This window comes from Simochromis diagramma, unplaced genomic scaffold, assembly GCF_900408965.1.
Source record: "Simochromis diagramma unplaced genomic scaffold, fSimDia1.1 OVJJ01000669.1, whole genome shotgun sequence".
NCBI lineage: Eukaryota > Metazoa > Chordata > Actinopteri > Cichliformes > Cichlidae > Simochromis > Simochromis diagramma.
Genome location: NW_024387458.1, coordinates 5,980,053 through 6,004,062, shown reverse-complemented (window position 1 = coordinate 6,004,062; position 24,010 = coordinate 5,980,053). Strand labels below are relative to the sequence as shown.

At 40.9% G+C, this 24,010-nt stretch overlaps 2 protein-coding genes across 3 annotated transcripts; both read right to left on the bottom strand.

Annotated features, from left to right (window-relative positions):
• Window positions 1-481: 481 nt before the first annotated feature.
• Window positions 482-19,640, bottom strand: dennd1c (DENN domain containing 1C). 2 transcript variants are annotated; one of them, XM_040014160.1, is made up of 23 exons: window positions 19,283-19,640; window positions 18,795-18,859; window positions 18,151-18,194; window positions 17,573-17,622; window positions 17,360-17,479; window positions 17,169-17,238; window positions 16,669-16,749; window positions 16,509-16,574; window positions 14,373-14,426; window positions 14,135-14,245; window positions 12,361-12,461; window positions 12,211-12,256; window positions 11,995-12,096; window positions 7,539-7,664; window positions 7,231-7,332; window positions 6,831-6,921; window positions 6,702-6,742; window positions 6,569-6,619; window positions 6,406-6,453; window positions 6,211-6,318; window positions 5,044-5,126; window positions 2,297-2,522; window positions 482-2,224 (listed from the first exon to the last, which is right to left on the bottom strand). In XM_040014160.1, the coding sequence occupies exons 1-23, from the start codon at window positions 19,297-19,299 to the stop codon at window positions 1,220-1,222; spliced, it is 2,808 nt and encodes a 935-aa protein (XP_039870094.1). In that variant the 5' UTR covers window positions 19,300-19,640; the 3' UTR covers window positions 482-1,219. The 2 variants fall into 2 exon arrangements, with proteins under 2 accessions (XP_039870094.1, XP_039870095.1); XM_040014161.1 differs by lacking the exon at window positions 16,509-16,574 and having other exon boundaries at window positions 19,283-19,629.
• A 675-nt stretch (window positions 19,641-20,315) lies between these two features.
• LOC120723058 (tubulin beta-4B chain-like) lies at window positions 20,316-23,656 on the bottom strand. Its single transcript, XM_040014342.1, has 5 exons — window positions 23,436-23,656; window positions 22,308-22,416; window positions 22,098-22,208; window positions 21,651-21,895; window positions 20,316-21,567 (listed from the first exon to the last, which is right to left on the bottom strand). Exons 1-5 carry the CDS (start codon window positions 23,490-23,492, stop codon window positions 20,755-20,757), a joined length of 1,335 nt encoding a protein of 444 aa, XP_039870276.1. The 5' UTR covers window positions 23,493-23,656; the 3' UTR covers window positions 20,316-20,754.
• Between the last annotated feature and the right edge of the window lie 354 nt (window positions 23,657-24,010).

Genomic DNA, 24,010 nt, shown 5'->3' with positions numbered 1-24,010 from the left:
GCAGCAGTTTGTAAGTAAACTAAACACTATTTGTGCTGCAGCTTCTAATAGCCAGTGACAACAAAAGACTGATCAGACCTCTAAACTTATTCTATCATCTGTTTCACTGCACGAAGAGAAGAGAGAGGTTTGTGCATTGCAATGTAAACAAGTCACTCCCTTTTATTCCGCCACATGAACAAGGAACATGAGTTAAATAACACTTTGTATTTGTACGCAGGTTAGTATTTTTTCTGTGCGGCTTGTTCTGTGTATTTATATATAAAAATGTATATTTTTACACGTTTTTTGCATTTATAAGAAATATTGATTTAAAAGATTGACTGTGATGCACTTTCATATAACTTAGGAAAAGCTCAACTTAATCTAAAACAAATCAAAATGCATGTTTCACAAGGTGTTATGTAAATAAACTGCAATGTGCACACCAAGTATTCCTGCTTGTTGCCCATCGTCTTGGAGCGCTGAAGCTGAGAAGCAGTTTTCAAAGTATTTATTTTATTCAAGTTCAGGTTATTCAGATCGTAAGTGAAATGGTCGCAAAATGTAAATACCCAGAATGCGTCAGTTTTTATTAAAGAATCTGATGGATAGCATGCCTTTTCCACACAAATACATTTGAAGAAAAAAAAATTTCTTTCAGTAACAAATTGGTCTCCCAGCAGGCAACAGGAAAAACATTTTTCATGCATTTTTCTTACTTTCTTCTTATTTATTTCAGCCATGCTGTCTTAATTCTAAGTAATTAACCATTTCACCAAGTATAAAATATACAAGCAATAAAATGTGTTTACATACTAAGAAAACAGCCAGTTTGTAAGAGTGTGGCAGTATTGTTTTTGTTATTGTAGAGAGACGGCCTTTAAAAAGTCCAAAACTACTTAAAATGGGAACATTGTTCTTTTTTTTTCATTACTTTGTGTTTGTATACACTGCAGCTTGTTATATTCATAAATACTAATGCACAAAATGTTCATCTGAAACTTATCCCCAAGTGCAACATTCACCCTCATTTGAGTAACATTTGCTACAATTTACAGAGGTCAGCTTTTAAATAACACTACATTGTTGACTTTTATTTCATAATTTATATTTTCAGTAAAACCAAATGGGCTTGGGATTAAGAGTAACGGAGAGGCAGGGGAAATGCAGAGAGAAACCAAATGTATCAATTTAATTGGATTTTAAGTAACAAAAACTAGAATGTAACCAGCATTGTTTAAGCTTCAAATCTCTTCTTCAGTTCTGACACTTTGACTGGAGGTCGTTCTTCCTCTTCAGCTTCCTCCGTGCGGTTGTTTGTTTCTGATGTATTTGAGTCACATGGCATTTGTGCATTCTCCCTGTTTCTGAACACAGTGCAAGGTTTCCCAGGTTCAGTGAAGGCCTTAACCCTGGACTTTACCTGGAAGCTTTGGGTGGATCCTTGAGACTGAAAACGTGCTGCAGCAGATAGCACTTTAGGAGGAGAGGGGGTCTGCTTTACCTCTTGCTCCAGTTTTTCTGTAGCTACTTCAATCTTTTTTTCTTGAACTGATGTAGGGTTAGGGTCAACAGCAGGAATCTGAGGCCCAGGAGAGACTGTAGTATCTGGAACGGCCTCCTTCCCTTGATTTTGCTCTTCTTCAACAGAGTTGGGATGTTTAGGATTTGGGTTTATAAGTTTGCTTAAAGATCCTCTTACCTCTTCATTTTTCTCCAGTTGGCTCTCTTTTTCTTCTTCTCTTGCTTTTGGACTTTCATGTGTTTCTCTTTCCATCTCAGGTTCTGCAATTACCTCCTCTGTCTGATTTTGCTCATCCTCTTTGTTTTCTTTTAAGCCTTCATCGCTCTTGGCACATATTTCATTAACCGGGTCCTCCCATAAACTTACACCCTCTCCCGGATCTTGTTTCTCTATATTTTCCTCTAACTTTACTTCCTTAAACTTATTTTGATCATCAGTTTCCTCTGCTTGATTCCCATTTATTGCTCCTGTCACTTCTTCCTGTTTTTCTCCGTCCTGCCTCTGTCCATTTTTTGGCTCTTTTGTTTTGTTTTCTGACTGCATATTCATATTCTCCAACCCTTCCTCCTCTGGTACACTAGTGTCCATGCATGGCCAGTCAGTGTCTGCTGTCAGGTCTGATAACTCCTCTGTTGTTTCCAGATTCCAGCTGTGCAAGCTGCCACTGCCACTGATGGACAGAGACAAGCTCTCTTGGCTTGGATTGGTTGGAACACGCTGGAAAACACAGACAGATCAGAAATTGCATTCACTTGTGTGTGTTAGGGACACTTGTACCCGTTTTCTTACCCGTGTGATAAAGTCATGGCTGTCTGGCCCAAACAGATCCAGGCTGCGGGTGCCGTACAGCAGGCCACGGTCATGGGAGCTACGAGAGCTCAGTGTATCAAAGATCTCCCCAAGAAGATCCATCTCTTCTTCATCACACAGCAGTGCATCTTCCTCCTCCTCATCTTCTTCTTCTTCATCCTTCTGGAGCTCAGAGTCAGGCTCAGTCCTGGACCCAGACATAGCTCTGAAATGATAGCAACAAACAAAACAGTATGAACAAAAATTCTCCACTGTAAAGATACAGTATATTATCCAAATGATAATTAGTGCCCGATGCTCTTCTAACATATTCTTGGAGTTCTACACAGTTTTCTTTCCACATGCTGTTTGATAAACTCTTCTCCGCAGTTTATTATTTAGGTCTTCAGAGAGTTGCTTAGATATGAAGGCTTGGTTTTGACTATGTGAATTGATGGATTGTCCATAAACCACATGTCTTTCTAAACCCTTCCTAACCTGTAAAATTGAATGTTAAACTTAGTTTTACAAACATCTAAAATGTAATTAAAACATACAATTCACATCAAAACACATGTGTGGATTGTAAAAGTCTGAATGTTAATGTAATAATATTTAGTTATTTATACACTTGTTTTTACTTGCAGAGTACAGCTTTAAGGACTTAATATTTCCATTTAGAGCTGGGCGATATGGCCTACAATCCATATCACGGTATAATTTGAAGCATGTGTGGTAACGATATATATCGCGATATATTCTTTTCTTCTGTATAACGTATTTTACACACTATAAGGTTCACTTAAAATCCTTTAATTTTCTCAAAAATCGACAGTGTGCCTTATGTCAGAATTCTGGTTGTGCTTACTGACCGTGAACTGATTTTATGTAGTACACGGCGCGCAGAAATCTGTCAAAAATGTTTTAGTACGACTTTGGTAAGCTATGAAGGTGCACCGCTTGATGGATTGTTGGAGTATTACGGCTACCGTAGTCAGGAGCCTCGCGGAGTAATCTGGGCCCTACACTGCGGCATCACTGAGAGTTAAAAACTGTCTATATTCTTTCATCTTTAATAAAATGATCAGCTGCTGCTTTACCAGGTGTAACAATTAAGTTTAACATCCAGGCATCCATGAAAACAGAATGTATTAAATTTAACGGAGTTAGAAGTTAGCAGGACGTTAGCTCGCTAGCTCTGACCTAAACATGATATGACATGTTCTGACTGAGAGATTTCTGGAGAAATTCAAACGTACAGCTCTGCTATCACTTCCAACATAAATGAAGACAGAAAACTAAACAGCAGTGATGTTTGTAGGGTTACTGAAGTCGGACTAGCTGGTATGTATGGTGGTATGGATGTGCTACGTGATCGCTAGCAAAACAGCTATGTTAGCATAACATTAGCACAGTGAAGCTGACGGATGGCCGCTAACGTTTTTCCACTCGATAAAAGTTAACGTGAGGGTTTCTGATGGTTAGGGACAAATGCAATTGCATGGCAGGATGATATAAACGGACCAAACTTCAGTCAGGAGAACAACTGAGATAATCCATGCACAATACGAGGTTAGTCATTAATATACTGCAACAACATTGGAATAGAGCAGCTGCGAGAGAATTCAGCAGTAATGAATCAATGGTAGGGAAGTGGAGGAAGCACAGTTTTTGGCTTTCCCCATATTCCAAAAGTACTTTGTCTCTTTGCTATTACTGTCGCCAGGCATAATTTGCAGATGATGTTGTTTGCAGCGGCTGCAATGCTTTTGACCAAAACAGGCGCAGCTTGATGACACCATCAACATGCGCTATCGCGGTAGAGCGATATAGTCAAAATCTCTATCGTTGGCCAAATTTATATCATTTCTACCATATACCGTTTATACCGCCCACCCCTATTTCCATTTTATTTATTTAAAGTCAAAAACTTGGCAAAAGGGAAGGAGTCTGAATCCTGTTTGATCTGTTTTTATCCGTTTTTGTTTTAAACCCTAATCTGAAAAGCAGTTGGTGAATGGTACAGTCACTCTATTACTTTGTGTTCCTGTCATGTTCTCCTTAAACCTCTCACTGTCTCAGTGGTGTCCAAAAATGGTGTGTGTTTCATAAATAACTGGGAAACATTCTGGAGAAATCCTGGTCTTGTGTGGAGAACTCCATCCCATCCGTCTCTCCTAGACTTTTCAAAAGTAGACTGGGAGGCAGAGCTTTCAGCTATCCCTCTTCTACAGAACCAGCTCCCAGTTTGGAGACAGCACACAGATTATTTATTAGGCTGCTGGGGGACATCCTGTGATACACTGAGCGTTTCTTTTTTTTTACTCACTTTTTTTTTTTTTTTAAATTACTCCTTTATAAACAGGACCACTGTATTTAATCATTGGTAATTATTGCACTCTGTCTTTTTCTCTCATAGTGTTTCTTTTATGCTGCCCCTCCCTGACTTCCTGGGAGGTTTCTTCCTGTTAAAAGGGAGTTTTTCTTTCCCACTATTGCCATTTGGCAAGGAGCTGTGTGGTTGCTGGGGTTTCTTATTAATATTGTAGATTCTTTACCTTACAATATAAAGTGCCAAGAGACAACTGTTGTTGTGAATTTGCACTACAGTACATAAATTGAACTGAACAAGTACAGCTACATTTAGTACAGCTAGGCAGTTAATACAATGCTGGCTTAAGCTGTAACAGCCTCAGTGTATTCTAAAACACTCTGTAGATGAGTGAATATATTTCATCACAGCTTACCCATCCCATGTATCTTCACTGTCTTTCATGATGTCGTTGTCTCTAGGAGTCTTAGATTTATGAGCAGGTCGACGGGGACGTGACTGACATGATGCAACAACAAAGCAAAGGTTTGGTAATACAATTTTTCCACAAGAAAACCATTCAGATGTTATAAGAATAATATAAAACAATACAGAAGCAAATGAGGTCACAGGGTTATATTTATATTATACCTTGACTGGCCACTTTATTAGGTTCACCTTGCTAGTACTGGGTTAGACTCCTTTTTGCTTTCATAACTTCAACAAGGTGCTGTAAACATTCCTCAGAGAATTTGGTCTGTATTGACATGATAATATCCTGCAGTTACTGCAGATCTGTTGGCTGCACACAAGTGCTGGAAATCCATCTCACTACATCCCTGAGATCCTCTATTGGATTGAGATCTGGTGACTGTGCAGGCAATTTTAGCCTGAACTGTTGAAAAAAGGCAGGATGGATCCATGCTTCATGGTGTTTATACGCAATTCTGACCTTACCATCCAAATGTTGCAGTAGAAATGAAGACTCATCAGATTAGTCAAGGCCTTTCCAATAATCTCTTTCCCAATTTTGGTGAGTCTGTAAATTGTAGCCTCAGTTTCCTGTTCTTAGCTGACAGGAATAATACCGTGTGGTCATGTTCTGCTGTAAGATTTTTTTTTTTATCTGCTTTAATGTTTAATGTATTGTTATTTCAGACATGCTTTTGTGCATACCTTGGGTGTAATAAAAGGTTATTTGAATAATGGCTGCCCTCCTCTCAGCTTTAAGCAATGTGGCGATTCTTCTCTGACAACAACAAGCGATTTTTATGTGGAGCATTGTGACTCTTTAAATATTTTCTCTGTGTCAGACCATTAAAACTGGACAGACAGCTGTGTGGTTTCTGAAACACTGGGGTGCCCATGGGCACCCATCTACGCCATGTATAAAGCCACTTAAACCATCTTCCTCTTCTATTCTCATCCTGGGTTTAAACTTCAGCTGGTTATCTTGATCACTTTTACTTGCCTAAATGCAATGAGGTGTACCTAATAAAGCCAGTGAGTGTAGATATCTAGATTTTAAAAGAGTGATTTTTTTTTTTTTTTTTTTTTTTTAAGATGTGGGTTTGGTGCATGAGATTAAATTGTGGTATCTCACCCTCCCGAAGTGCTGTGTGATTGGTAAGCGGTTCTGCAGGCAGTCAGATTGGGCACGGCGGTGTGATACCGATCCACCTCTCTGAAGGGTGTGCTCTTCATCATTAACCTGCATCAAACACAAAACAAAAGTTTATTAAAAACACAGTATAATTTTTATCCATCAAAGCATTTGCCCACATGAACATGCGCTCACCTTATGTATCAGCAGGTTTTTCAGACCTGACTTGGCAAGAACTTTGGCCTAGAAAAGATAAACAGATTAGTAGCAGACCTACAGCAGCGCAACATAATCATAGTATTAGTTCAGAATAATAATAATTAAAAAAAAAAAAAAAAAACCTCAACACTGTACTCACTCTCATGTTTGCTTTGGACTTCATGTTGAGGATGAGAGCACCTCCTCCTTTCTGTCAAAAGTACAAATGCAAGAATTTTTGCCAAGATGATGCCAAATGCATTAGTGTTTCTTTGAAGATTAAGTGAACTTACCTTTAAATTACCAACTAACTGTTGATAGGATTTACCTCTTCCTACAAAAAGAAATAATTTCATAAGCAAGCAATGAAAAACATGGACATATACATGCACAACCACACAGGTAAAGATACAGATACACACCTGCTGTGGATTCACACTTTATAATCTCCTCCTCAAAGAGATCATCTGGTTCATTTTTATTATTCAGAATATCCAAACGAGCATCGATGAACTGAAAAAACAAACAAATATACAGCATCAACAAAACAGCTCACTCATTTATAGTGACATGAAGATGCTTGGCCTGTGCACCTGACTTCACGCCAAATTCAAAATCTTTTTTGTTAATTATGTAAAAAATAGTGATTATTATTATTTAAAAAAAAATAGTAATCTGTTTAGCATAGCACAATCCATCAAATTACACATCTCTATCAATGGCTGTTATACAATCACCTCGAACATTTTCTAAATCTCTGTCCAACCACTGCTCAGCTACTATTACAATTGCATTAATTGTACAGCAGAGGGCAGTGTTTACCTGTTTGAAGCACTGCAAATGAACAGCACTCTGAAGAAACTGCTTCATACTCGGAGATTTGTGATCTGAAAACAGGTTTTCGCAGAAACATATTTCTCCTTCCTGCAATAAGCAACACATAGAGACGGCCATGAACAACAAAAGAAGAATTACTCCTAAAAATAAATACTGATATAACAGATGTGCAGAGCTGCAGAATACTTAGAGAATTTAAATTAAACATGTTGGGAAATGTGGAAATAAAAGTGCCTAAATTGATTTTCTAAATACATATATAAATACCGATATGTATTTCATGTATGACAGACCTCATTAGGCTGCAGTGCATCCCTGTAGCCTCCAAAGAGCAGAGCCTGAGCCTTCAGGAAGGCCTGAGAAACACCACATCCAGGTGACACCGCTTGGCGTTTCAAACACATCTTCAATCCGGACATCTGGACACATACAGCATCTGTATTTATATCTGTAATATGTTTATTAATATATATGCGCTCAGAATTTGTGCCTTTTTAAATGTTGAATGTGCACTTCTGTGTCAGGAAACTTGCACTGAGACTAGTTCATACTAATGAGGCTGACTTTTACAAGGGCTTAAAAACTATTTGAGCAACTCGACAATCTTGCATGGTGTAAATTTTGTTCTTTTAGCACAGTTTCTGGGCCCAGTATGTCCCTGCTCAGAGATAAAACTTTGTGATTTTCCAGTACCCAAGGCAGTCTAAAAATCGCTGATTGGTCCAACTGTAATGTATACTGTGAATTAAATGTATTTAAACCATAACTAGTAAACTATGTTTATTAGTGGTCTTATTTGTCTCATGTTCTTCACATGTAAACACTATTTCAAATGTGTTAAGAGGACTCTTGTTTCCTTTTTATAGGTTTTGAGCCTAGTTTTCATCATAACACCTGTCCCCTAAGTAGCATCATTATATTCTATTGTCATTTTTACCACTAAAAGGGAGGTGAAATCAAGAGAATATGCTGGGGAATTGTCCAAACTTGCCCTTCCTTACTTTAGTACATAACGTGAGATAGTTCGCTTCAGAAATGTTTAAAATAGTTGGATGGGATATCAAACGTGTGCAATTATATCTATCTCTCACTGTGCTTCGATACCAGTTTTCCATAAAAAAATTGACAGTGATATTTCCTGCTTTATTCGCTTGCTTATTACAGTTCACCATTGTGAACAGTGTTGTCGGCCACTGAGTCCCCCCCAAAAAATATAACCGCTGACATGAAAGCCTAATTTCTGCTATTCAGTACTGAAGAAATTTCAACTTACAAAATTATGCTAAATTGTAAAATGCTTAGCTATGTCTCTAATGAAACCTCTGTAACTTTGTGAAAAACATAAAAGTTTCTGTTTTTCACTTTTTCAGATTTTAGTATAGAAATTTCAGTTTTTAAGATTACATCTTAAAACAAAAATGTCTGGGCAATAAGCTACCAGAACTTTTAATGTGATTTTATTTCTTTCACTTTAAGTCTGAAGAGTCGTGCTGACAGATTTCCTTTTTTTTCTTCATCGTGGAAAAACAAAGTTAAATATGTAATTGACACTGACAGAAAGGGGAGTTTCATTGATCTAGCTCGCTTAAGATCAAAGTAGGCTATATGCGGTCCACCATGTAAAATGAGTTTGACACCCCTGAAATAGTCCAGTGTTTGATTTCAGCCAGGATGCTGCCTGATTGTCAGACTTTGTAGGAGGCAAATCAACAAGATCAACATGATCAACAACAGCTGGTGTGATTATGCGAACGTGCACCCGGTCAAATCCTTCTGCTCACCGGACCTGGAGTACCTGATGATTAAGTGCCGGCCATTCTGGCTACCGAGGGAATTTACAGCAGTGATTATTACGGCTGTTTACATTCCCCCACAAGCCGACACTGACCGTGCACTCAGGGAACTGTACAGCGCGATCAGCAGCGAGGAAACCGCACACCCAGAGGCAGCGTTTATCACAGCCGGAGACTTTAATAAGGGAAACCTGAAGAAAGTCTCACCAAAACTCCATCAACATATCCTTTTTAACACACGTGGAGATCGGCTACTCGACCACTGTTACACCTCTTTCCGGGATGCGTACAAAGCCCTCCCCCGCGCCCCATTCGGCCAATCAGATCACTGCTCCATCCTGCTCCTGCCCGCCTACAGGCAGAAGCTGAAACAGGAAGCTCCAACCCGGAGGGCGGTGCACTGTTGGACGGACCAATCGGAGTCTGCGCTGCGGGACTGTTTTGATCACGCGGACTGGGAAATGTTTCACGTGGCCGCCAGAGACATTGATGAATACACAGACTCAGTCTGTGGATTTATCAGGAAATGCGTGGAAGATGTCGTCCCATCCAGAACAGTCAAATCCTTCCCAAATCAAAAACCCTGGATTAACAGAGATGTTCGCGCGGCACTGGCGGCACGGAACACCGCCTTTGCCTCCGCGAACACATCGGACTACAAACACGCACATTACCAACTCCGGAAGACGATCAAAGCAGCCAAACGTGAGTACAGGGACAGGGTGGAGCAACAGTTTGACAACCCTCGGAGTATGTGGCAGGGACTAAACACGATCACAGACTTTAGAGGGAAAACCAGCACACCGCAGACCACGGCCTCTCTGTGTGAGGATCTAAACGTATTCTACGCTAGATTCGACGCAGCGAACACCATGAGACCGGACAGTGTGCGCACCGCGGATGACGTCAGTGCGTACACTGTGTCTGAGGAGGATGTGCGGAGGTGCTTCAGGAAGGTGAACGCACGCAAAGCTACTGGTCCGGACGGGATTCCCGGCCGCGTCCTCAAGTCATGCGCGGCTCAGCTGGCTGGAGTGTTCACGCACATCTTCAACCTTTCCCTCTCTCTGTCTGTAGTCCCAGCCTGCTTCAAAATGGCCACCATCGTCCCTGTACCCAAATCCTCCACCATCTCCTCATTGAACGACTGGCGACCTGTAGCCCTGACCCCCATCGTAAGCAAATGCTTCGAGAAGCTGGTCAGGGACTTCATCTGCTCTGCACTACCCGACTCACTGGATCCTCTACAGTTTGCATACCGCCACAACAGGTCCACTGATGATGCCATAGCCCTGACACTACACACTGCCCTGTCACACCTGGAGAAGAGAGACACGTATGTGAGGATGCTGTTTGTAGATTACAGCTCAGCATTCAATACCATCGTTCCCTCGAAGCTGGACAGGAAACTGCAGGATCTAGGACTGAGCAGCTCCCTCTGCAGCTGGATCCTTAGCTTCCTGTCTGACAGACGCCAGGTGGTCAGACTGGGCAGCATCACCTCATCCCCCATCACACTGAACACTGGTGCTCCACAGGGGTGTGTACTGAGCCCTCTCCTGTACTCACTCTACACCTACGACTGCACAGCCACTAACAGCTCCAACATCATCGTGAAGTTTGCGGACGACACTACAGTGGTGGGTCTTATCACCAACGGTGATGAGACGGCTTACAGGGAGGAGGTCAGCGCCCTGACCCACTGGTGTCAAGACAACCATCTCACCCTCAACGTCGCAAAGACAAAGGAGTTGATAGTGGACTTCCGGAGGTGCAGAGAAGTACACACCCCCATCACCATCAACGGCGCTGCTGTGGAGAGAGTGAGCAGCTTCCGGTTCCTTGGAGTACATCTGGCTGAGGATCTTACGTGGTCAGTACACACAAACAAAACAGTGAAGAAGGCGCAGCAGCGCCTCTTCTTTCTCAGGAGACTGAAAAGATTCGGCATGAGCCCCCGCATCCTCAGGACCTTCTATCACTGTGCCATTGAGAGCATCCTCACTGGATGCATCACCACCTGGTATGGCAACAGCACCGCCTACAACTGCAAAGCTCTCCAGCGAGTAGTGCGGTGCTCTGAACGGATAATTGGAGGTGAGCTTCCCTCCCTCCAAGACATCTACAGGAAGCGCTGCCTGAGGAAAGCGGGGAGGATCATCAAGGACTCCAGTCACCCCAGCCATAAACTGTTCAGACTGCTTCCATCAGGAAGGAGGTTCTGCAGCATCCGGTCCCGTACCAGCAGACTGAGAGACAGCTTCTTCCATCAGGCCATCAGACTGCTGAACACGTCATAGACACCTCAGCTTCACTACTGGAACTTCAACATTATGCACTCCACACTGTATATAAATGCCACTTGTTTTGCACATATTCAACTCTGTATAATTTATATATTTTATTATTATTATTGTTTTGTTTTGTTTTTTTACTATTTAATTTGTAAAAATGTGTATACACACACACACACACACACACACACACACACACACACACACACACACACACACACACACACACACACGAAAATATTTAGTATACACATCCAGAAATGCATACACTATTATATATTGTACATATATTTATTAGTTTCAGGTCGGCCATTCTTGTATTTTGCTCGTTTGTGTTGTTGTGTTTGCACATCTCTGTTGCTTGTGGGGCTCGCACACAAGAATTTCACTCGCATGTGCTGTGCCAGTGTGCCTGCACATGTGATGTGACAATAAAAGTGATTTGATTTGATTTGATTTGAAGTTTACCAGACAGTCATCTAAGCTATTCTCACATGGGTCCAGTTGAAGATTATGAATGTTGAAGATCAAAGTAGCGTGTAGGGCTGCAGTGAATGGGCGAAAATAGTTAGTGAAATCACACTTTCCTTCTTAAAATAAAAAAGTGTGGAAACAAAAGAAGCAGCTTATGCATCGTAACACAAACCAAAACTATTTATTACCACATCTGAAGGTATCCTTTTATGGTCATCAAAAGGGGTTTCCAGGGTGTTAGTATCCACATTCAGAATAACAACTTCCTCCAACCCACGACTCCTCACCCTCTGTCAGACAGACAGTAACAGATTAGGCTTCAGTATCTCAGGACAAATCTGACAGATTTGGAGGATTTGAGTTTAACAGTGGCTTTATATTGAAGTATAAGGTCAGCAGTTTACCTCAGATAGACTGCTGTGGACCCCTATCAGGTAAGGCATGGGTGCACTGTGACCATAAAAAAACAAATATCAATTAAACAGCTGTAGGCAGGAAGGCAGATATGTAGATAGATAGGTAGGCAGTTAAATACGTAAACAGACAAATCTCACCAGCAGTAGTCCAGTAAGTGCGGTGGCAGGACAGGTATGAAGATGTGTTGCCAGTACATGGGGTATAGCACAGCACTGAGTGCATGCACACAGGATGTCAGCTAAACGCACAAAATGGAGAAAAGCTTTAGCACACAAATCTTCCTGTGTGGTTTGACACATGCCAAAAATAGTGGTCAAGGTATGACTACAAAACTATAGATTCAAACATGTTCTAGCTGCTCTACGTCTGACTTCCAGTTACATGGATTCAGCAGAGACTAGTGTTGCTACTGACTTTAATGGCAGCTGACCAAACATAGTTGTACAATCATAAAGGGAAAGCACAGCCCCTCTCCATCCTAAGCTTTAACATATCAGAACATTAAACATAACCTGATGAACATCAACAAGCAACATGACCTGCCATTATTTATTTAAAACAAACTAAGCTTAAACGTAGAAGCATTGTGTGAAAAACTACGTATGTTGTTAAATTAGGGGTTAAGTAGCCTGCAGACGTTGCTTCATCATCAACAAAATCAGAAGTTTGGGCAGTTTGTTGGAGTGGAGTATTTAAGTGTGTATTAATACAATGCCAAAAAACATAAGACATCATCAATGATCATAGTGAGGCAGCTATTACTGCCCATGAGCTTGGGGAGACTTGTGTGGCCATTTCCAAACAATTTGACATCCATTACTCAACAATGAGGCACGAGAAATGAAAAATATTATTCACAAGTGGAAAACACTTAAGACAACTGCCAGTCTTCCCGTGAGTTAAAGCAAATTTACTCCATGATAAGACGATGCTACAATCCCAACAACTGGTCTAAGACTTTACACGCCTCAGGTAACATGTTATGTTAAGTTCATGGCAGAACAATTTGAAGTATGGCTTGTTTGGAAGGGTTGCCAGGACAATGCCTCGCCTCTGTAAAAAGAACATGACGGCATGAGTGCAAAACTGCACCTAAACAAACCACAAGACTTCTGAAACAATGTCCTTTGGACAGAGTAGACATAACTGGAGATGTTTGGCCACAACACTGCATACCAACCCAAACACAAACACATTATACCAACTATCAAGCACAGAGATAAAAATTGATGATTAGAGCTTTTTTGCAGCTGCAGGGCATGGGAACTTTGCAGTCACTGAGAGGACAAAATTAGCCAAAACTGGGTTATGGAACCGAACAACAGTACATGTGCAGTAGAATGGATAAAAAAGAAAAGAGTGAAGGTGTTGTCATGGCCCAATCAAACTCCAGCACAAATTTTAATTAACTGAAGCTATGTTGTATAGAAGTCTGGGCCAAAACTCCTCCACAATCATGTGAGAGACTGACAAAGTCATACAGAAAATAATTCCTTCAAGTTATTGCTGACAAAAGTGGTTAAACAATCTCTTGAATCACTGAGTATAGTTCGTTTTTCACACACGCTGCTTCTGCATTTTGGCATTTAATATCCTCTTGAGATCCGACCTACTCATCGTGTCCTCTGTAGTGGACAAAAACAGTTCAACTGAAAGATACTTTTGTTTCCTCGGTTCTCTGGAGGATATGGCATGTGGTTTTGTTCGTCTGAGCTGGTAATTATATCATTTTAAGACCTGATAAGGCCTAGTTACTTTTCATTATGTTTGATGTGTGAAAATTAATTCATGTTAGTCATGTACCAAATGTGATGAATGGGTTAGGGGGATGGGAGTTCTCTTTTATACCACAAAGTTGATGTAAATACATTTAAAGTAAAGCAATGGATAAAAGAGAATTGTGTAATTTACAGTGCTGAGTTTGCTGGCAAAGATGAGGATGCGTCTCTCAAACAGCATACTGGCATACAGCTGAAGCAGGTTCCCCACGTCTACTGCCACAATCAACTCGGTCAAGTTCCTCTGGTGTATAAAACAAGAAACAGATAGAAATATTAGCTTGAAGTGGGGAAAGGCGTGTTCACATAATCCATCACTGCTTGTTGAAATTTAAAATTTAGCCTTAAATTTTTAACCTAACCATGCTTACGTTTTCAGGTATGGAAGGGAGACTTCTGGGGTCTGGAGCGATGAAGTATGGAACCTGCCAAAACATATGAAATAAAACATTGCTCATACTTTATCAACACTATCAGTAATCCTTGAGATAATATTAATGAAACAATGTCTCTGAAATTTTTGGGAAGTGTTTTTGCATTTAGCAACACGGTTTAGTATGCTGATTAGTGTCTTCCACATCATATATGCACACATCAAAGGTTATAGACATATAATTTAGTATTTCATTCCAAAATTCCCTCTACAGCAATCAATTACACATGCACACACAGTTATGCGAGCTAAAAAATAATCACTGACTGTATATAAAAGATGGATGTAGCTTCATGGTCTTAAAAATGAAGCCAGTGGGGGGAGGGTGGGGGCAGCGGACAATGGCACATCTGGCTGCAAAATGAAATCATTTATGTAGGATTCTTTTTGAAAGTCATTCTGTTACTTACTCAATGCATGACCTCAGAGAACATGTTTCTAATAGGTTTGTGGCCACAATCACCAGTTTCACATCATCTTTAATAGTTTTAGGTTTAGTTGCATTTTGTATTTGTCAGGAACTTTGCACAAACTTACTGACCTCACATGCCAATATACAGAGTATACAGAGTTGAGACATGTTTTGCACATGTCTCAACTCTGTATATTTTATTTTATATATTTTATTTATTGTTTACTCTATTTAATTTGTAAAATATGTGTACACACACACACACACACACACACACACACACACACACACACACACACACACACACACGTAGAAAAATATTTAGTATACACATCCAGAAATGCATATACTATTATATATTGTACATATATTTATTAGTTTCAGATGTAGCCATTCTTGTATTTTGCTTGTTTACATTATTGTATTTTGCACAACTCTGTTGCTTGTGAAGCTCGCACACAAGAATTTCACTCACATGTGCTGTACCAATGTACCTGCACATGTGATGTGACAATAAAAGTGATTTGATTTGATTTGATTTGCCATTACCATATTTAGTTACTACCTATGTTCCACTTGCAGTCCCTAGGCAAGTAAACAATATTTAACAGGCTATAAGATACAAGTATATGTCTGAGATGCACGATACAAGCAATATAATCAAGTATACACAGCAAGCCTTAAAACTCTCCTCCCCCAACCCAACCACCCATAAAGCAGGCACATACAGCACTGATTAAGCATATAAATGCAAATACATATCTGAGGCTGATACAAAGCATCATAATCAAATATAAATCCTAAAGTCACCTAGGAATCCAATGTAATAATAAAAATAATCAGCATATGGTTTGGCATTTGGCTAGTATTTGACAAGACACTATTTTACAAGCGTGGAGATTCTCATAGGGTGTTGTTGAAAAACTAGGACACTGATGAAAAATGATTAGCCTGAAGTTTCACAACAGAAGTCAACAAACCAATGGTTTGTTGGTTTGCGACAGCACGGTGTTTTTGTCCATCCTTTATATACAGTCTCTGACTCAACTCAAATCTCAACTCTTGAAATCCTTCATGAGATTTAAACTTAATTTTGTTGCTCTTTAAGATTAGCATTTTTCTGCAAAAGCAATGTATTTAAATTGACTTAACTCAACTAACATTTAGAACTACATAAAAAAAATGCTACTAATGTAACACCTGCTTTTTCCATTGTAATCATAAGAGTTTCCCCATCAACCAGGACTGAAACTTTCTAAATATATTCTCCATTGCAAATGCAAAAGAATTGCACAAGGTGAGTAAATATGTTTTTCAGGTAACCAATTTATTTTGGAATGAAACTCAAAAAAGCACAAACATTCATAAAATAAAACCTGTTACAGCTTTCGGCCACACAGAGGCATTTCTTATAAGACAAAACAGTTGTTGGGGTCAGTAACATAATGGCATGTTTATGGCTTTTGGATTAATAAACAAATTGTTCCAAAGGCTATAAGGAATGCCAGATATTAGTGCATGTTGTGCATGCTTTGGTTTAAACACAAGGTTTTAGTCTGCAGCTGTAGCCACCAAGCACAGACAACTGTAGTTTTCCAGCAGGAGTTAGTCTGTATCTACAAAGCTGTGATTCCAGACCACATGAACTCCTGTGGGACTCACCCCCTTTTGTCTCTCTGAGTGTCCAACAGGATGGGACACTTCTGTGCTGACCAAAACCTGCTCTCCCTCAGAAAAAAACAACAACACACTAACCACTGACAGAAAACAGCAGTATAGTTTTGTGTGACTCCAAGTTCTTGTTGGCTAATTAGAGACTTACCATCTGCAGGGTGACGGATCCAGCAGCCAGTGGAAGGGGCTGGTTGTAGAGTGATGCCAAAAGAACTTTCATTTCACTGGTCTGTTGAAGAGATGAAGTGGTCATGTTAAGCATACTGAAACAGATGCTACATGGACACAGATGGACGAAGCCTCTTGCTTGGAAATGTGAAGCTAATGTAGAACTGCTTTAAACCTGCATTCTTTTATTTGATACAGAATTATTCAAGGATCCTGTAAGAGTTGAATACAATACAGCAAGTATATTTGCTACGTGTAACTATGTTGTAGTTGACAAGTTACTACCATAAGAGTATTCACTGCCCTTGGTTTCTCAGTCAAATCCTTGTGTAGGAAAATGGAAATGGACAAAACGCTCAGCTATTAGTCTCAATATACGATCTTACAAACCAACAAATGCTATGTCCATCTTTTATTAATAGTTTAACTGCGGTTAAGAGACAAGTGGGAGAAGATAAATATTACACATGAGAATCTTACCTGCCCTTTTGAGAGATAGTCAGCCAAGTTGTTGAGTAGTTTGTAAAACACTTCAAACCATGGAAGATAGCTGTAATAACATTGATAAAAAATAACACAACCACAACACTTTTTAACAACGGTATCCTGAAAACGAAAGTAATGCAAATAGAATTGGTGTTAAAATATTTTTAACACATGTTGAAATGTACCTTAGAATGCAAAGGCAGGTATGTGTGCTGTTGGTGAGACGGCAAAAGCCAAAGCGTTGACATCCCTCAAGGTCAGTTAGAACAAAAGTAAAGTGCTGCACAGCCACCCCATCTCTCACTCTGAGCAGACAAATGTAGAGAGAAGACAACATATGAAACACAAATGATAGAGAAATGCAGCCTGAAGTAAACCAACAAGTTTATTCTACTCACCTTTGTATATCATACGGGAAGCAGAACCTGGGCAATGTTTGACAGGACTCCTAGAAAGTGGGAAACAATTTTGAAAACCTAACAGAACAAATAATCTAGATGCATACTGTGATCTCTGTCAGGGCGCATAGCAGAAAGTAATCTAACTACAGCTTGGCCACACAAGTGGAGCACTTTAATTCATTAAATTTCAATTTGGAAGAGCTTTTGTTGTTGTAAAGATTTAAAAAAAATTGTGGGGCATGAACCTTTTTTTTTTTGCTTGTTTTCAGGCCTGATTGGGGGAGGGGGGCATGCCATCGAAGTTTAGAGGACCAGTAAGTTAACAAGCACATACAATGTTATGTTATGATATGATTTTAAGGTGTTCCCCTATTGTAGATGAGAATGTCAGTAAGCTGATGTTTCAGGAATTTAACTGAAACAAGAAGTAAATCTTCATATTGAACAACTTAAAACACTGGTTCTCACTTTGTGTAAAAAAAACCCACAAACAAAACAAAGGCTATTTTTTTTATTTAAAGCATATCCATAAATATTATTACGTTTGTTCACAAGGGCAGGAAAACACAAGCTACCTCATCATTGAAGTCTTCTGGAAACTGAAACAGCAGTCCAGGATCTGTAACATTAAAATAAGTGAGCGGACAAATACTAATGCTAATTCTACATTTAAAATGTATTTAGAAGTTATTTTGTAGCAGCCTTTTAAAAGTTTAGAAAATAACTATGATGAAAATAAAGAAAATAATGAGGTAAAAGTAGTGGCAAATGATTCCAAATGTATAAATATAATGCTTTTTAAACATTATTTAGCATTTAAGGTCTTCTGCACATGCTCAGCTGCTCAGTCAGAGGGATCACTACACCATCTTTCTATGTAGTTCATGTTTGACTACACAGGCTGTGTGGGTTTTTTGATCACATGACAGGAAGCATGAACAATTCTCAGTGCAAGCAGAAACACCTTTATAAAGACTAGCGGTGACGTTTTAATGATTTTATAATACATAAATAAAAAAACATCATCTTTTATTTTTGAAGCCAAGTGCTTGAAATTCAAATCGGTGCTGTGTGTCATGTAAGAAGATGACAAAAGGTAGGTTTATACAGTTACGGAAAATAATGGAAGAGCAATTTTAATCAACTTGTCCAGTGCTGACAAATCAACTCTGCGTAGCTAAGTTGCTCTGCAACAGATGATAAACCACAGAGGCCTCACCTTTGTCTCTGGCTACAGGGCAAGTTGCTTCAAAGAACCAGTAGAAGGTTCGCTCAGGGTTTTGTCTGACAGGAAAGAGATTTAAGAGCCATGACACAAATTTATTCTTAAAACCCATTACCCACCAAATATAGTCATATACATGTTGAGACAGTGCTTCGAATTGACACCACGTCTAGCATCAATTTTCTCAAAACGAAGAAGATTCTGAGCATAAACAAAAATAAACCAGGTGTAATGTTGAGAACAAATCAACAGCCAAGTAATACAAACGAGTCATATGTGTGAACGAAAGAGGAACTTTTCTCTTTGCTGTGAACAAGAACAAATGTACCGTGAAGCATATGGCAACAGATAGAAGGCGACAGAACTGCTACAGGAAACTTCCTGTGCAGTTGCGAGAGGAAGTAATAGAAACCGCAAGAACAGACTGACGGGCATACTGATGGTGATGGAAGTCGACACACAAAAATGACATAATTACTTACTTCAGTCTGGAGCCCATACTGTCCAAATGCGACTGTGTCCATGTGTGGCATCCAAGAGGAGAGAGGTCTTCAGCAGGTGTACTAGTTGACAACCATACCTCTGATGTAACAGTGACAGAGACTGCAACAGTAACAGCAGCCTGCTCAATCAGCACTGGAATGACAGAACACTTCCTGATCTATGTCAGTATGTGTGGTTTTCGTGTGTGAATGACGTCTGCTATAAGACCACCTATCAAAATTCAGGCCATTTATAGACACTTGGCTTAAAATTCCTTTATCTTTTAATGTTTTTTGTTCTTCATGCATTTTAAATGCAAATTTGACTTTTAACAAAAACCACATATTCACATTAGCAGCTGCAAAAGTAAAGAACTTACAAAAAACTTTGGGAAATTTGCATATTTAAGTTTTTAAAATGGATAAGTCTTTACTTTAACATTAGAACAGTTGCCAGGAACCTGTTGATAAATCACTCTGTATTAAACCTTTCCCCGAGTGCCAACGTAATGGCAGCCTTTACTGAGGAACTGAAAGGTGCTGGTTTCACTTTAGTATAAATCATATAGCCGACATAGAAAGCTAAATATGTTTCTTGATACTGCTCACATAAGCAGGAATTAGAACTGAACACCATAACAAAATACTGAAGTAGTGAGGCGACAATAACACACGCACATCCTGCTCAGACAAGAACCACACTCACAAATGTCATACTGCCTCCTTGTGTTGCTGCAGCCACACTGCCTAAATCTGTTGTAGGGCTCCATTTTGATTTACTTCCTGTGACATCGAGGCTGAAAGTTAAAATCAAGTTCTTTCTCTTCCAGACTGAAGTATTATTTTAATAATAGCGTATCAGAGCGAACTTGTGTGAATGTGTGTGTGTGTGTGTGTGTGTGTGTGTGAGAATGGGTGGATGACTGGGTGTGTAAAGCGCTTTGGGGTCCTTAGGGACCATGTAAAGCGCTAAACAAGTACAGGCCATTTACCAACTTCAAATGTGAGAGAAAAAAGTAAATACACAAATGGATATTTTTCCCACAAATGTATTTTAATCAATGTCAAATTACACAAGTCATAATATTTGAATGAAGTGAATGTGTTCCAGGTATGCAATTGTTTAACCGATGATAATTAACAAACACTAAGCAAAACAAACCCTCCAAAATAAAAACAATTTAACAAATAACCCACAAGCACACATCTGTGTTAGCTACCTCTAAAAGAGCACTGTGTTTACATGTTTAAAGTGTGAGTCCTACTCTGGCAGGAAGGGGGGGGGGGGTCAAGAGATATGAGGAGAAGAGGCAGACAGAAACGGGAAGAACTAAGAAAATACAGGAACAAGAAAACTGGGAAAGGACAGTGCTCTAAGAAAAGAAAAAGAGAGCAGAGTAGGACCGGAATGAGTGGATGGATGGTTGGATGGAGTCATGAGTGCAGATGAGAAACAATGAGAGACTTCAGCCTTAGGCCACCTCCTCCTCTCCCTCCTCCTCAAACTCTCCCTCCTCGGCTGTAGCATCCTGGTACTGCTGGTACTCGGACACCAAGTCGTTCATGTTGCTCTCCGCTTCAGTGAACTCCATCTCATCCATACCCTCGCCAGTGTACCAGTGGAGGAAGGCCTTGCGGCGGAACATGGCCGTGAACTGCTCAGAGATGCGTTTGAACAGCTCCTGGATAGCAGTGCTGTTGCCGATAAAGGTCGCGGCCATCTTGAGGCCACGGGGCGGGATGTCGCACACGGCTGTCTTGACGTTGTTGGGGATCCACTCCACGAAGTAGCTGCTGTTTTTATTCTGCACATTCAGCATCTGCTCATCCACCTCCTTCATGGACATGCGCCCTCGGAACACAGCGGCCACGGTGAGGTAGCGGCCGTGGCGTGGGTCGCAGGCGGCCATCATGTTCTTGGCATCGAACATCTGCTGAGTGAGTTCGGGCACAGAGAGGGCTCTGTACTGCTGGCTACCCCTGCTGGTGAGGGGAGCAAAGCCGGGCATGAAGAAGTGCAGACGAGGGAAGGGAACCATGTTGACAGCCAGCTTGCGGAGGTCAGCGTTGAGCTGACCGGGGAAACGAAGGCAAGTCGTGACCCCACTCATGGTGGCGGAGACCAGGTGGTTAAGGTCTCCGTAAGTGGGAGTGGTGAGCTTGAGGGTGCGGAAGCAGATGTCATACAGGGCCTCGTTGTCAATGCAGTAAGTCTCGTCTGTGTTTTCAACCAGCTGGTGGACAGACAGTGTGGCGTTGTAGGGCTCCACCACTGTGTCGGACACCTGGAGACAGAAAAGGCAAAGATCAGGAAAACCAAAGGGAGACGAACGGATGCCAGCAAAGATGGTTTGCATAATCACTCTACCTTAGGAGAGGGCACCACACTGAAGGTGTTCATGATACGATCTGGATACTCCTCACGGATCTTGCTGATTAGCAGAGTTCCCATACCAGAGCCAGTACCGCCACCCAGAGAGTGTGTGAGCTGGAAGCCCTGAAGGCAGTCGCAGCTCTCAGCCTCCTTCCTAACCACATCCAGAACAGAGTCCACCAGCTCGGCTCCCTCCGTGTAGTGGCCCTTCGCCCAGTTATTACCCGCTCCACTCTGACCTGGAAGGAGCAAGTTCATTGTGATTGGCTGAGCTAGGGTTTGTTTGTCTAGAAGTATATTTAGCTATCAAAATGTCAAAGTTTGTTATTTAAACGGTTTACTTGTCAAAGCCAGTACTTCAGCTATCATTATCTTCTGTATAATCAATAAGGCATGTAATGATGTGTGTTTTTGTGTGTGTCTGTGTGGTTTATCCCATACCAAAGACAAAGTTGTCTGGCCTGAAGATCTGTCCGAAAGGCCCAGAGCGGACAGAGTCCATAGTGCCTGGTTCCAGATCTACTAAGATGGCCCTAGGCACATATTTTCCACCTGCAATACAAAGTCACGTGTTAAAAATGGTCAAATACAGACCATTCGAAAGCAAAGATCGACACATACAGTGAATAGGCGCCTTTCAAAAGTTCCAACCTGAAGCTTCATTGTAGTAGACGTTGATTCTATCCAGCTGCAGGTCACTGTCTCCGTGGTAGGTTCCTGTTGGGTCGATGCCGTGCTCATCACTGATCACCTCCCAGAACTGCAGACAGGTCGATTAGAGACAGACATGCCAGAGAGCAGTTAAATGCGTGCTGTGGCAGTGTCGAGACATTCAAATGCCGACAGCTAAATTCAACGCTATTTATATCCTGCTGTACTTGTTAAACCATAGAAGCTCAACCAAGTGATTAATTGCTTAGAAGATTGACAACAAATTTAATCAAAGGGCAAATATTAAAGAGTAAATATTTCCTAAGGTGTGACGCGTGCTGCTTTTGCTCTGTTCTGATGGTATTTGGGAATAATGAATTGAAAAATTAGAAGAAAAAAAAATCAGAATTTAAATCATTATCCTTGCTAGTATTTTTATCAATCCAACCTCAGAATCTTGTGTAATACATTTCTCAAGCAATCTTACATCTTTGGTTCACAGACACCTTTAAAGGACAGGTTTAAGAGATGGGTAATACAATATCAGCCTAAAGCGCTACTTATTATTATTATAATTAAATATGATTGCATGTGGGGGGGAATTGCATGGCTGCACGCCTGCCGGTGTTCGTGTCAATTCGCTGTCTGAGCCACACCCCTCTCAGTGTGTCGCTCCCCCCCCCAAACACACACACACACACACACACACACACACACACACACACACACGATTGCTGTCAGTTCATTCATTAAATTCCCGAATAATGATTTGTCAGCCTAAATCAATATATTCTCACACACAGATAAGCTTCATCCAGCATGCTGTGTTACACCGATAACACCCCGTGGTCCCCGTTTATGTGCTGTCGTTCATTTAAAAGTGCATCAAGTGACAATAATGGGGACGTCTCGACTTGCCACCGCCCATCCTGAAGGATGCTTTTGTACGCTTATTCAAGACTTTCCACCCCACTATGCTGACCTATTTAGTATTTCCTGTGAGCAGCATGACCTCTTGCTTGGACACACGTCAGCAGCAGCAAGGATAAACTTGTGTTTCGTTACATAAAACCGACTACAGTTAACAGGTAGACGACATGCCAACAAGGATCCGTTTGTTTTTCTCACCTTGGCTCCAATCTGGTTCCCGCACTGCCCGGCCTGCAGGTGCACAATCTCACGCATTTTGTCGCTGCGGTGTGGGGTGTCTCACAGAGAGCTGCTGCTGGAGAAACAAGGGGAAGCTTGCGGTGGGCTCCGGATTTGCAATTGAACAGTCCTGGCCCTCCAGGATCAGTCGGCAGTCTGGCTGAATGGCGGAGGAGCTATGGCTGCGGTTTAAGCTCCCCGTCCCCTCCCTCCGTCCGCGGCTGCGCCGTTCCTCCCGGTGCTGCAGCATGACGTCATCTCCATGACAACGGGAACCGGGCACAGCCGGAAAATTTGGCTTGCCTGTGCTGGCTGGTTAGCTGGAAGTTGAAAAACGAGGATAATACACCGTTTGTTGTTTCGGTGGCATGCCTGTGAGAGATAACACTGCACAGAATAAACTACAGAGATTGAGTCCTAAAGATCGAGTCAAATGTTACAGGCCGACACCAAGGGTAAAGTCTAGGTTAGCTTGCATCATGTAAAGGGAATAATGAATTAAATGTAGCCTGAGAGTGATCAAAACGTAGATGAAAATGGGTAAGATGGGTGAC

What these genes read in the sequence shown, in the direction of transcription:
- dennd1c (XM_040014160.1), bottom strand. An exon ending in CAGAAGACTTCAATGATGAG is followed by an intron (nt 17,623 to 18,150) that starts GTAGCTTGTGTT and finishes CCCACTTTCTAG; the next exon opens with GAGTCCTGTCAAACATTGCC. An exon ending in AGTGAAGATACATGGGATGG is followed by an intron (nt 2,523 to 5,043) that starts GTAAGCTGTGAT and finishes CTATCATTTCAG; the next exon opens with AGCTATGTCTGGGTCCAGGA.
- LOC120723058 (XM_040014342.1), bottom strand. Translation starts at nt 23,492, where the DNA reads ATGCGTGAGATTGTGCACCTGCAGGCCGGGCAGTGCGGGAACCAGATT. An exon ending in GGAACCAGATTGGAGCCAAG is followed by an intron (nt 22,417 to 23,435) that starts GTGAGAAAAACA and finishes ACCTGTCTGCAG; the next exon opens with TTCTGGGAGGTGATCAGTGA. An exon ending in GTGTGGTGCCCTCTCCTAAG is followed by an intron (nt 21,568 to 21,650) that starts GTAGAGTGATTA and finishes TTCTGTCTCCAG; the next exon opens with GTGTCCGACACAGTGGTGGA.